This window comes from Zootoca vivipara, chromosome 1 (genome assembly GCF_963506605.1).
Source record: "Zootoca vivipara chromosome 1, rZooViv1.1, whole genome shotgun sequence".
Classification (NCBI taxonomy): Eukaryota; Metazoa; Chordata; class Lepidosauria; order Squamata; family Lacertidae; genus Zootoca; species Zootoca vivipara.
Genome location: NC_083276.1, coordinates 114,968,727 through 114,982,678, shown reverse-complemented (window position 1 = coordinate 114,982,678; position 13,952 = coordinate 114,968,727). Strand labels below are relative to the sequence as shown.

Sequence of the window (13,952 nt, the reverse complement as noted above, 5' to 3'; positions counted from 1 at the left end):
ATGGCGAAACTGGAACGGAGTGTGAGAAGGTGAAATTGGAATGGAGTGTGTGTTTGTGTAAGAGGGCAGCTGTACCTGGGCCTTTGCCCCCCTAGGAAGTTGCCAACGTGTGAGGAAACCACTTCCCGCTTTCCCCTCGCTTCCCCTCAGGCGCGCGCCCTCCCCGCTCCCTCACTGACGGTTGTCTCGTTTCTCTCGCCCCCATCCCGCTTCTCTCTCCTCCAGGTGGCTTCTGGGGCAGCGACTGGCCGAGACCCGTGGCGCGAGGGAGGCCAGGCCGCGTGAAGGGGTGGTCGGCAGCCCATGTTATTTGAGCGGGCTGCCGAGGCCTTGGCGACGGCGGAGCCCACCATGCAGAAGGCCGCCTACTACGACAACGCGGGCCTCTTCGGGGCCTACGGCGGCTACAGCAAAGCGGACGCCTACGGCTACCCGCCGGGCCCTCCTCAGCCCTACGCCCAGCCTGCCCTGGACACCGATTACCCAGGCTCGGCCTGCTCACTCCAGGGAGCCGCCGCCGCCGCCATCCGGGCGCCTCCGGCCCACAAGAGCGCCGAGCTGAGCGGCAGCTGTATGCGCCCCGCCGGAGGCGCCCAGGGAGGCCCCCAGCAGCCGCCGGGCCTAGCCGAGCAACAACAACAGCAGCAGCAGCAGCAACCGCCGCCTCAGCAACAGGCTCCGCCCCCCGCGCTGCCGTCGCCCTCGCCACCCAGCAGCAACCCCGCCCACTCGATTCCCGCCAAAAAGGGCAAAGGCGGGGCCAACGCCTCGGGCGGCTCCGCGGCCACTATTAGCAAGCAGATCTTCCCCTGGATGAAGGAGTCCCGCCAGAACTCCAAGCAGAAGAGCAGCTGCGCCCCCGCAGGTACCCAGTCGAGCTCCACCTCCTGGGGAGCAGCAAGGCCCTCTGTGACCTTCGAGGGGGTTTCCCTTGGTTGCTCCAGTCCAGACACACCGCGAATCAGAGAGCAAGAGGCAGGAAAGAGAGAGCAGTAGGAGGAGGAGTCCTGCCAAGCGAGGGGCTGTAGCTCCGCTTTGCAGAGCCGCTGCCAGTCAGGGTTTATTTAGGCAATGTCAGGGGTGCCAATTTGAATAAAATATAGGAGGGAAGACACCCATGTAAGCCCCACACTGCATCAATCACAAGATGCGGTGCACACACCCCATTTGAATGGCAATGTCCATCAGCTTGTGGAGGCAGCCCCTTCAAATATTTTAGGGGGGGGTCAAAGGGACATTGTCCCTTAGGAGTTTGCTGCCATGGACAAGGCTGTGAGGTGGATTGACCCAGTGTTCTGGGTTTGGACCCATCTGGTCACCTGCAGATCTCAGGGCAGTTCAGAAGCTAAAAAAACAATGTAAAAGCACAAAATACATTAAAAAAACCCTGAAAACAATAACAACAAAAGCCAACCCTGGATAGTTCAGTTGGTGTAAGCATGGTGCTGATATTGCCAAGGTTGCAAGTTCAACCCGTGTATCAGACAGCTGCATATTCCTGCATTGCAGGGATCATCACTGACCACTGGTCATCCCATCCCTTGTCTTGCTAGTTAGGGATGATGGCAGTTGTAGTCCAACAACGGCTGGAGACCCAAGTTTGGGAAACTTTGGCTTGGATGATTCTCAGGGTGCCTTCCAGCTCTATGGGTCTATGAATCTAATCCCCTTCCCCTCCACCAGTACACCAAAGGCCCATCTTGTCCAGCATGCAGTTTCTAACCAATGACAATGGGAAGCCTCCAAGCAGCACAGAGCAGCAAGAGCCTTCTTTCACCACCACCTCCAATAATTGGCAAACTGTTTCTGAACTTGGAGGTGGTGCAGAACCTTCATGGCTAGTAGTCATTAATATGGGTGTACCTAGTTCCCCTTTTTAACTCCCCGCCCCACCAATATTGAAGGAAGGAGACCCAACTCTCTAGAACATCAGAGACCAGGCTGTGACGTTTATCTGACTCCCTCAGCCCTGCAAGATACAGTACAAGTGACTTGGATACATTTTGCTGGTCTCTGGGACAGCCATGTAAACAGAATGAAAGTACTTGTCTTGGCAGCATTTCCTCCCCCTCTTTGTTTCCATTTGAACATTCAGCCAGAGGGCGAATTCTGTGTGACTTCAAAGCCTACATTGATAACTTCATATAGAAATTGCACCAGTCTAAAGATTTCCTCCTTTAATATTGCCCTTCCCTTGCCCCTTCTCAAAGAGGTTAGTTACCCAAGTGTCTTTAAGGGGTAAAGTCTCATTTAAATAGATTGGAATTAGTTTTCAATCAGGATTTTAGTCTGGGGTAGGAAGAGGAAAATTAAATAAAACTGCAAGGGCGGGGAATGGTATTTGGGAAACTCTCGCTCTTTTGTCATTTCAAAGTTTAGGCTCTCAAGGATCCCCACTGCAAAACATATTCCCAGAAGTCTTATTTTAAGAGGTGTCTTCTTTATTGAAAGTGTCATTTGTTTAAGAACTTTAAATATCGCTAAACATAAGAAATATCCAAAAAGTGTACCAAATGCAAATGCACAACACAATAAAAAATGAAAATCGATACAACATACAATATCACCAATTTGCATTCCAAGTGTCCAGCTTTCTTCTGGCACATTGCAGTCATCCACAGACCCTCCATAGAGCTTCCTTCTTCCCACAATTCACACCATTTTGCAACTTATCCATGGTGCTTTATATCAGATTCCACGACAACCCTTCTTTTTCAGAAGTTGATCTGGGGAATCTATAAAGCCTGTAATAACGCAAAGGTTACCCAAAAGGGAGGGGGAAACAATGAACCAATAAATCCCCGACTTTATTCTAGCAGGCCGGTCTCTTCTCCAGTTCCAGAATGGACTGACCACCCTCCCTCTGTCCCTTCCTCCCTTACTTACTTACTTAGCGTTTAGAGCGATTTACAGTAAGCACAATAAAGCAATAAAAGTATCAAATCAATTATAATTCCCCCATCACAAATAAACAGCAGTGGTTCATCACCTTCTGAAACCTTCTGTCCCCAAGCGTGTGTGGCCTACTTTTGGCAACTCTGTCCTCTGAAACCATCTTGGTGGGAGCATTTCTGACAAGCATTACTCCCCTTATTTGGCATGCAGAAAGTTTACAGACTGTCTAAACCCAAAGCAATGTCAAAGGTGTGTACAAAATGCAAACAGGCCATCTAACAAAACATGTGTTTATTATGCAGACACGCTGATGTGGTCACATATCCAACCACTGCGACCTTCTCCCCTGTCTTGAAATGGCTGCTGCCAACTTTCCTGGGGAAGGGGAGCGTGGAGAGTTGTAAACCCGGATTCTCCCCCCTCCCCGCGCGCGCCAGACGCTCTTCCTATGGGAATCCCCACTTCTGCTGTCCTGCTAGTTAGAGCACCGCCTCAGAGCTAATAAACGTGCCTGATTTCCTCTTGTTAGTTGTACCAGAGGAGGAGGCGGCTCCATTGTCTTCCAAGTTTGGAGGCCTGGGCCCTGCTCCTATTTGGGACCAGCCAAGAGAACCTTCCTGGGCTCTGTCAGGGATCGATCGATTCTTCTAATTAAGTTAGATGATTTACAACTCTCCCATCTGGAACTGTAACTTTCCTAACCCTCAGAGAACCCCGGAGTTGGGAGATCGAACCCCATTCTCATTGTAGACACTGGGCGAGGGAGGGAGGGAGTGTTGTCCGTAGCTGAAAACCTCGGCTGCAGCACCGCCCGTCTCAAAGAAATAAAATAAAATCCAATGAAATCGAAAGATTTGGGGAAAGCGTCGTTTGAATCACCCTGTTCCTAAATCACGCCTCTCCCGTGCGGATATGAGGCAGCGACCCTCGCTAATTAATGGCAATTGTGCGCGGGGAGAACATTTCCCAGTCCTTTTCTCGTCCTGTTTCAGTTCTCTTCGAATGTCCAGATTTATACTTTGGGGAAAGTGTGGAATGGTGGGGTGTGGGTGGGTTAGAATTTCAGGAGGAGAGGGACCTTCAGGAAAAAGAAGATCGTGAACAGTTAAAAATGTTCCACAAATAGAGGATAATACCAATTCGGGCAGGTCTCCACGCGGCTAGATTCGAACTGCGTGATAATAGCGATTTGTGTGCCTCTTTCCCTCCGCGCCCCACAAAATTGGCACCTAGTCCTCTGCTGCTGCCCCAGAGTGCCAAAGCATTTCCCCTCCCTTCCCCGTCCCTCCCTCCCCCAGCCGCTGCAATGTTAATACTCTCAGGCTTTGTAAATTAGCCAGCCAGCCAGCCAGCCAACCTCCTCTCCTTCTTCTTTCTCTCCTTTTTGGACAGGAGAGAACTGCGAGGACAAAAGCCCCCCGGGCCCCGCTTCCAAGCGGGTCCGCACCGCCTATACCAGCGCGCAGCTTGTGGAACTGGAGAAGGAGTTCCACTTCAACCGCTATCTGTGCCGCCCTCGCCGGGTCGAGATGGCCAACCTGCTGAACCTGACGGAGCGCCAGATCAAAATCTGGTTCCAGAACCGGAGGATGAAGTACAAAAAAGACCAAAAAGCGAAAGGAATTATGCACTCCCCGGTAGGGCAGTCCCCAGACCGGAGCCCGCCTTTGAGCGGGCCCAACCATGTAGGATACTCCAGCCAGCTGCCCACCGTCAACAGCTTGAGCTACGACGCCCCGTCGCCGACGTCCTTTGCCAAATCGCAGCAAAACATGTACGGGCTGGCGGCTTACACGGCGCCTCTCAGCAGCTGCTTGCCCCAGCAGAAGAGATACCCAGGCGCCGAGTACGACCATCACGCCATGCAAAGCAACGGCGGCTTCGCCAACCCCAATTTGCAGGGCAGCCCCGTCTATGTCGGAGGGAACTTCGTTGATTCCATGCCAGCCTCTGGCCCCATGTTCAACATCGGCCACCTCTCTCATCCTTCATCTGCCAGCGTGGACTACAGCTGCGCTGCTCAGATCCCAGGCAACCATCACCATGGACCTTGTGACCCCCATCCCACGTACACAGATCTCACTTCTCACCACACATCTCAGGGAAGGATTCAGGAGGCGCCCAAACTGACGCATCTGTAGTAGACTGGAACGCATTCAGAAAGAAAGAAAGAGAGAGAGAGAAAGGAAGAGAGAAAGAGAAAACGAGAGAGAGAGAGAGTGAAATGCATTCGCGTTTAAATTACCTCACTTTGCCCCTGACGTTGCAGTATTACTTTGAGTATTATAGTGGGGTTTTTTTGTGTCCCCGGTAGAAGCTACCTAGTTCTTGTTTTCTTTGGCGACCGAGTCCATGAAAATTATTTCTGCCCCATCCCCCCCTTGTTGCCCTCTTAAATGTTTTAGCCGTTTAAAAGCATGGCAGTGCAATATCCTTAACAAAAAATAAAATAAATCTAAACATTCCCTCAAGGGAGTAATAATTGGTAACGATGTACTGGAAGGTAAGTTGTAGAAATCCATTAGAACTAGGCGAAAGTGAGTCCTGATGAGGCGTTTACAACATTTGGGACCAAAACGGAGACCTATTTCGAGAGTTATAATTTATAAGATATTTTTTTTCTCCAGCAATGTGAAAGATTGCTTTGGACTTAAATAAGATGTATTTATTATTTTAAGAGGAACTTTTTTTTGTATCATTGATTATTTAATCCTGATCTTCAGTGTATTTATGTGGATATTTGTAGAGTTTCTTCACACCCCCTTTCCCCCTTAACTTGGGAAGATTGATTCAGGTCTTTGGTGACTATACATTTTCACCTATTTAGTATATTTGGTCTGAAATAGAAAGAGTAGTTTTGAACAGTTGTAACAGTGGCTGGTGTTTGTAGTTTATGTAAGGATTAAGCAAATTGTAAGTCATAGATTAATACAGAAACTGAAACTTTACACAAAAGAGCCGATACATTTTTTATTTTAATATATATCACATGTTTATTTATTTCAGATTGTTTGGTATGGTTTTACTTAGCATTAAAAGCTACCTTATATCTCATATATTGTTATATTCTGCTATATAGTGGCCAATCGACTGTTTGGTCTTTGACCAACTTCTGCATACATAATTTGATTCCTTCCTATCTGTTGCACACACCATTACGTCTGGTTGCTTGTTTATAATTTTAAAGTCTGAAATATGCAACACCTTCAGACTGACGTTTAGGAACAATATAATACTGTTGATGTAATTAGGATTTTCTTAGCAATTCAGGCTAATACTGTTGCTTCTGTTGTTATTTTTGTTATTGTTATTATTATTATTATTTATATGATATGATATTTATGCTAACCATAAATCAATTTTGTACAAGTCACTGGAAACCCAAACTTACTTTTGCTGAACAGGGAGGGGAGGGAAAGAGAAGAAGAAGAAGAAGAAGAAGAAGAAGAAGAAGAAGAAGAAGAAGAAGAAGAAGAAGAAGAAGAAGAAGAAGAAACTTTGAATGAAATATTGACAATCAAGTATCTACAAAGGAAAGACTGCGATAGGGTTTAGGAGATGAAGTCATTCTGAAATGCTCAGAATGGCTTTCAAGATAGGAAATTAGGTCTATCAATATTTAATATAGTCTTCTGTAGCAGACATTGGTACAATCCTTGTGTAAACTAATGTTTCTGCCCCAAGCCTAGAAGGGACAGGAAACACAAACATCCTCCCCCCCCCCGCCCCACTCTTCCTCTTTATTTGTATGTTGCATTTAATCTCTTACTGGGTTTTATAAAGCTTTTCTCAACATGAAAGGGGCATTAGGTACACGTTAGAAGCGATACATGCCCATTAATTCAGAAGGAAGCATCCCTTATCGCTTTAAAAAGCACTCAGTTAAGATTCAGATCTTTTGAAGTCCCACAGAACAGTAGCAAAATCTCACTTTTCAGTTTGACTAATAATGCAGCTCCATCTCTCCACGTCCTATGATGGCAACTACTGCAATTCTTTTTGTGTGTGAGAGGTTTTTACTCCTACATTTGTGTCTGTCTAGACAACGAGGATGGATATGGATATATATATATATATATATATATATATATATATATATATATGGTATAACATATATGTGTGTGTATATATATATATATTTCACCTCGTTATCTTTTTTAAAAATACCATGTTGTTAACTGAGAGAAGAGGGGGAAATGTATCGTTTTGTTAAATCTCACTTTTACCCAAGTGTTGTAGATCTGTAAACAAAACAGAATAAACAGCTTCAAATGAAGAAATATTTTAACCACTTCCAGATCTAAAGTGGCTTTCTATGGCAGTTTCTGTTTCTTCCAGCATTAAAATAATAATAATCACAATACAATAACTAATAATACGCACAACTGGTGAGCTGCTACAACAAAAAAAAAAAATGATTTTCTAATATGTCTTCCAGGGAATTCTCAGCAACTGAATTGATAAATAAATAGTGCATGTAGATTTTAGTTTTATATTCTTTATGTGAGGGCATATTTCACATACTACTATAAATCAAAACAATGCAGAAAGAGTCCAACCCTGTGGGCCCTTTATGGTCTAGTGTGTCACTCAGGAGGCATCCGCTGAGTCTGCGGGACTGGGAGGCCTAACATGTTATCCACAGCTTAATGTTTTATGGGCTCAACTTCAAATGGTGCCTTGGCCGACTTGCATTATTATTCCCTCTTAAAGTCAAGTAAAGGGGACACGATAATTTATAAGCATTGCTGGGAGGGATTATAAACTAAAACACACACACCCAGTCTGCACATACGTAGAAAAATTGGGATAGCCTTACTCAAAATATTCATAGCCCTCAATTGACATCTTCACAATGGGCATTTGAACAGACTGTGCTATACATATATACACTATAGCCTTCATAAGTGAGTCTCGAAATCATAAATTTCAGGGGTTGTGTAGGAGTGTATTGTTAGAATTGGCATAGGCCTCCATTTAAAGCGTAACCCAATTACTGGACAGCGACGTCTCCCTTTGGCTCTATTTCTGGCTTCCCCCCCTTGACTCAGGAGGCCAGCCCCGGAGGAACACGCCGAGGCTAAGCAAATTACTTGGCCAGAAAGCCCCATTGATTAATCTGGCGCTTACTTCCAAGTAAACAGTTGTGGGATCCATGCCCAAGAGCGAGAGGGAGGGAGGAAGGGAGGAAGGAGAGGGGGGACTCTTCATAGAAGTCAATGGCAACTCTCCCACGGATTTTAAAGGCTCTGCTTTAAGCTCAAAGACGTTTCTGGCACTACGTGCCTTTGGCTTTCGCGCGCATTTCGGATCGTCATAAATGATATTCAATCCGTTTCCACACCTAACATAAATCTTGCTCCGTTTAGCTTCCTGAATTGCTGGGGTGTTATCTGAATCAAATACAGTATGCTGTAAGCAGGTCCAAGAATATTTTTCTCTCCCCCTCCCCGCACCCCTTTTACAAAGAGTCAACAGTCCTTCTCCCCAGGATGGCTTTTCCAGAACAACAGGAGGAAGGTTGCGGGGGCTTGCCTTTAAATGTAACTCATCTTCATTTTAGCTGCGCCATATCACTGGCCAACGCCAAGAATGAGCTTTTGGAGGACGCCAACATTACCCCCTCCCATTTTTTTCAATGGTTAAGGTGAAAAGAAAGAAAAATAGGGACTAGGGCTAACAAACTCCCTTCTCTGTTGCCCTTGATTTTATTGCATGGCGCGCCTTCGCTTTTAATTTAGACTTACCCACTGCATCCCAAAGTGGTAAACTCGATTGTGGCTTATTGTGGTATTGCATGTGGGCAGAAAGAGGCTATGGCAACAAGGAAAGATCCGTGTGAGTGTGAATGTGTGCGCGAGAGAGCGTGAGAATCAGAGGCACAGCCCCCATCCCACCCCCAGTTCTCTCTTTAGGGGTGCAATCTTCAGAGAGCTTTCTGGAAAGTAAGATTGGGTGAAGTCAGCTGGGTTGACTTCTAAGTGAACTTGATTAGCATCGGCCCCATAAGTCCCGAAGTAGAGCCGTTTGTTTTCCTCTTCATTCCCTTCAGAACGGCATCCACCCCCACCCCCCTTGACTAGGCATTCATACTCAGAAATAAGTACCATTTCGTGGTACTTACTCCCGAGTAAGAAGTGGGTATGGGACTGAACCTAAGGTTTTGACACCCAAGGAGCAGCCAACGCGGATCCGTAGTAGCCTCATGCCCGTCGATTCCGAGGCGATTCCGAGGGCTCCGGCTGTCCTAAACAGGGGAGGATGGCAGAGCGATAAGCAAACATTTAGCTCCCCATTTTTATTCGCAGGTATCAGCCCCTCCGAATGGGAGGGGAGAGGCCTTCAGTACGTTCACTGATCTTCCTCCTGTGCTTTGATGAGCTGATACTCCCACACTTAGGTAAAGAACGAGGCGCTGCATCTTCCCCGGGTCTCCTTCCTCATTGGCTTGGAGTAAACCCTGTAGCTAAGCAACGTCCGTCGGATAGGACACCACTCGACGGGGTCAGTGGGGGATACGCTTTGCTGAAGCTATTTGCAAGGCGACGTGGATGATACAGCAGCCTACCCGCTGCATAGTGGCCGCCTGCCTGCCTGCCTTCTCTCGTTGGCTCCTTCCCCCTCCCCTCCCTCTCCACTGTAACAGAGCTGTGTGCAAACAAAGGGGCCTGGTAGCCATTTTTGCACAGGAATAATAATGCAGAGGTCGCCAAAGGAACAAAGCAGAGGCGCCTCTTTGGTTTAGAAGGCCCGCTTGCAAGGCACAAAAGCGCGCACGGTTTATTTGCGGCGTAGCATGTAGACGTTAGACTGGGAGGCCTCCCTTTGTGGTATGGAGGATCTTTAAAATATAAAAATAAAAGAAAGGAGCCGCCGGTAAAAATAACTTAAAACACACATAAGGCAGCTCTCCCTTCTCTTTGCCCTCCAGAAGATATTGCGCACTACAGGGTTGAAGTAGCCAAGACGCGACCAGAAGAGAGTCTTAGGCTCCAATCCTATATACTTGCTTACTCCTGAGTCTAAGTGTGCATTGTCCTCCACTTCACAGTGTTCTAGCAGTAAGCCGCATTGAACTCAGTGAGTATACATGCATAGATTGTGTATTTCGTGCCTTTGTGTACTTACTTGAGAGTAAGGGTTGCTGAATCCAGTAGGTCTTAATTCTGAGGGTACATGTCTAGGTTTGGGCTCTACAAAGCATTTCAGATACTTGCCAAAGCTGATTAGTACTCCTTTCTGATTCATGGAAGGTTGCACTCAGGCGAACGCTTCCTTAGGATCAAGTCCTATTGAACTCGACTAGGCTTCCTTCCTTCCTTCATTGTCACATACACAGGATCCGCCGATCCGGCTTGAGTAGCACCTAACTAGCTAGCATGGAATCCAGGAGGAGGAGGAGTGTTGGAGATCCTGCCTTTCGAATGCTTCTTCTTTCCAATGTCTTTTGGATCGGGTGGGTGTGAATGAGGATGTGAAAATCCCTTAAAAGAGGGATTCTATTACTGGGTACAATCCAGTCAAATTTAAGCTCTCTTCCACCTTTGGTTTCGGGTAAATCGAGGCTGTCCTATCCTATACTGTACATGTTTAGTCAGAAGCAAGCCCCCTATTTTCATTGGGGCTTACTCCCAAGTAAATGTGCGTGTTAAGTCCCATTGAACATAGCAGGATGAACAGGTACAGGGGTCGGGCTGCGCAGGAAGGAAGATAGCTGGATATTTCTTCGATTTCTAGCATAATAAATAAATTGCAGCGCAATCCTATGCATGTTTACTCAATGAGTAAGTGGCAGCGTGTTCAGTTAGCAAAGGTGAATGATCGAGACGCAGATCAAGCCATCCGTTTATGAACGAAGGTGTATATAAGCCTTTCTGAAATTTCACATCAATTGCAATGGTAACCGAATGTGCGGCATTATTTGCTCCATTTGTAAAATAGCTCTGCTTAAATAGACCCTGCAGCGTCTCCTCAGCCTTTCCAGAATTTATTCAGCTAGTCACGTGGCCGACCTCTTGGAAAGAAAGGCGGCTTGAGAAATGAGCCTTTTAAAACCCTCTCCGATCCACCGCGGAGATAAACTGAAGTATCGCCGTGTCATTTGAGATGACTGACATCGCGATCCAAAAACTGGAAGTCAGTTTTACTAAAATCTAGGGGATATACTTCAAAGCAAAGTTGGCCTAGACCGGAATATCACTCACTGGACTCAGGACTAATTCGAAGTGGCCCAAATGCAGCCAACTTTGGAAAAATATTAGTGGCATATAATGGGGCTTTGACAGGAATCTTCATACTTTGCATCACCGAACCAAATTCATTATTTGCAGCTAAAAGCGATTCACAAGGGTTTACACCAGTAATAGTATTTCTAAATGCTGTCTTGATTAACATGGGGGATAATAATTAGTTGCATGCAAATGACCACTGGTCCATCTGCAGATTAAATGTGGACTCTTTTCTGGACTTTTTTTCCACGTGCAAGTGCTGTGAGGGTAGTTCTCAGCTTTCTAATAAATCTCTTGATGCTGCCCCGGCAATAAAAATAAACAGGCAAGGAAACAAATCATAACGTTTTTATTGCTTCAAAATACAAGTGACATATATCACCCCCAATTCATGTTTAAGACAACGTCCCGAGTAATGAATGCCCCTCCGTGGTCCTTTAATCAGTAGAAACATCTATATTCATTAAATTCCCTTCTCAAAATAGCACTTATTTTGAGGCATTAGGACACAGACACATGTGCACTATATGGGGTTATAGTTTTTATTTTTATTTTTTTATAAACCGCAATTATGTAGAAGGATGTTTCACTAGAATCGGTGGAACTCAAGTAACATCCTGCCTTAAACACAAAAGTAGAGGTCAGAAATAGGGTCGGATCGGAGAGTGCTCAGTTTGCTTGGGACAGGGAAACAGAGAATCATAGAGTTGGGTGGAACCCGGAGGGTCATCTAGTTCAACCCCCTGAAATAGGAGGAATCCTGCCCACAGCCATCCCTGGGTGGGTTCGAACCACCAACCTTCTGGTTAGCAGCCAGACGCACTAACCCAGGCATCCCCAAACTGCGGCCCTCCAGATGTTTTGGCCTACAACTCCCATTATTCCTAGCTAGCAGGACCAGTGGTCAGGGAAGATGGGAATTGTAGTCCAAAACATCTGGAGGGCCGAAGTTTGGGGATGCCTGCACTAACCCATTGCGCCGCAGGATACAAGCGCAGGGTGGTTTTTAGTTCCATTCAGTATTGTAGTATTCTGGCTGTTACAACCTGATCTTACGCACAGTTACTCAGAAGCAGTCCCGCCGGAGTCCAATTGTGGGGGTGTTCCTGGGGTTGATGTCGACAAGCTGTCAAATGTAAAAGGTTGTTATCGCGTACAATGCTGGCAAGCCACATTGTACGTCGGTATAGGCACACACGTATCTGTAAGTTGGGTCATTGGGACAGAGCAGGGCAGCAGGTCACCACAGGACAGAGGTGGGGAAAACAGGATGGAACTGGTTTGGGCAAGTTGTGTCAGGGGAAGCAGGTCCAAGCCAGAAAGGTTGAACCCAGGTCGGGAGGAGAACAATGGAATGGAGAGGAGGTTTTGGAAAACTACCAGTGGTCACAAGATTGAGAGGAGGGGGATGTGTAAAGAGTGCACATGTGACAGGGAGGTGTCTGAGGGATACATGAGAACCAGGTACTTCCCTTATAGAGGAAAATTTGGGTGTTGGCAGGATGTGACATGTATGGAAGTACCACCTTTTCTGGGATGTCCTGGCTGTCATTGGAGGAAGACTGCACTGTTGGTTAATCATTTACTTTGTAACGAAATCTCAATAAAAGGGGGCTCCTGCTTCTGTTCTGGGTCTACCCCCCGGAAATTACTGCCTTGTGTTGCGTTTTGTTTGCCACCACAACATCCAATATCATATGACTTATTGCCAAGTAAGCGTACAGTACTTAGCATCGAAACCTTGGTGGTTTGGCACCCAATCGTCACATACCTCTCGTGGGAGAGTTCTACCAAAAGCAATGGGGCTGAGCAATTCAATTGATTTCAACAATCAACCCATAAAAGCAGCAGCCTTTTGCTTGACAATAATTCCAAAATCTTTGTGCCTGTTAGGACCAACCAAAACGTCACAACATGGTGAGCTATATAGAAAGCTGCTCACTTGAACTCAGGAGGGCATACTATTCCGTAGAGACGCGCGAGGTTTTTATCCAATGTTAGGCCCATGGGGGAAAAATGCACATGGCTAACCTGAGTAAATTTATTTCAGTGGGTCTGTTCTGTGTCGAAGTTACTTGACTCCCACTCAGGCGTAGGATATGGGTGCCAAAGTGCTTCCCCCTGGATGGATCCCATCCAGAAGTGTGCTTCGAAATGCTGCGGGCGGGGGGCGGGGAATTGATATCACTCATCCTAAGCACGTTCCTTGGAAGTTAAGTCCCACTGGTGGCACCGACAGGGGCCTGTGTGTGTTCAGGACGGAGTCAATCTCAATCGCCTAAGAATGCTCAGCCCAGACTTCCAGTGCTAACCCCACCCCCACCCCAGCCCCCATTGCCCTCGCCCGTCTCTCTGCTGTGTGCACGGTCTCTAGCTTGCCAGCTGCCTTCTATTCTTTTCTGCCAAAGAGCTTCAGTCAAAGCTGAAGGGGCTGGATGTGTAAATACTTGCAACCCTTCCCATAAAGTTATTTACGTAGGCGGAGGGGGAGGAGGAGGAAAGAGTTTAATTGCGCGCGCGTGTATTTAAATCCTCCAAGTGAATGATTTATTTCTAAACGGGGTTTAGGAATAATTGGAATGGGAGGCATTTTTTTTTTGTTTCCATTTTCCGCGCAGCAGAACCCAGGGGTAAAACTTTTCCTAGGCTGCACCACTTCAGGTTGCAGATGGGATCTGTTTTGTTTTATTCCCGCACTGTTTTGAATGCATGCTTGAAGAATGCTTCCTCCCCGGTGTGGTGTGGTGTAGTCCAGGACAAACCTTAGCTGTTAGATTTCAGCGTTCCATTCTGCAGAACGTGGAAACCGACCCCCCACTCCCAAATTCT

At 46.7% G+C, this 13,952-nt stretch overlaps 1 protein-coding gene across 4 annotated transcripts in view; it reads left to right on the top strand.

Moving 5' to 3' along the window:
• Positions 1-13,266, top strand: part of HOXD3 (homeobox D3) — a 57,477-nt gene extending 44,211 nt beyond the window's left edge. For 3 of the 4 annotated variants that reach the window (XM_035134733.2, XM_060280883.1, XM_035134741.2), the window contains 2 exons: positions 226-865; positions 4,288-13,266. In XM_035134733.2, the coding sequence (XP_034990624.1) occupies positions 304-865; positions 4,288-5,036 (1,311 nt within the window). In that variant the 5' untranslated portion in view covers positions 226-303 and the 3' untranslated portion in view covers positions 5,037-13,266. Of the gene's footprint in view, positions 1-29; positions 866-4,287 lie in introns of all 4 variants that reach the window. The other variant, XM_060280879.1, reaches the window with a different exon arrangement.
• Positions 13,267-13,952: the final 686 nt, after the last annotated feature.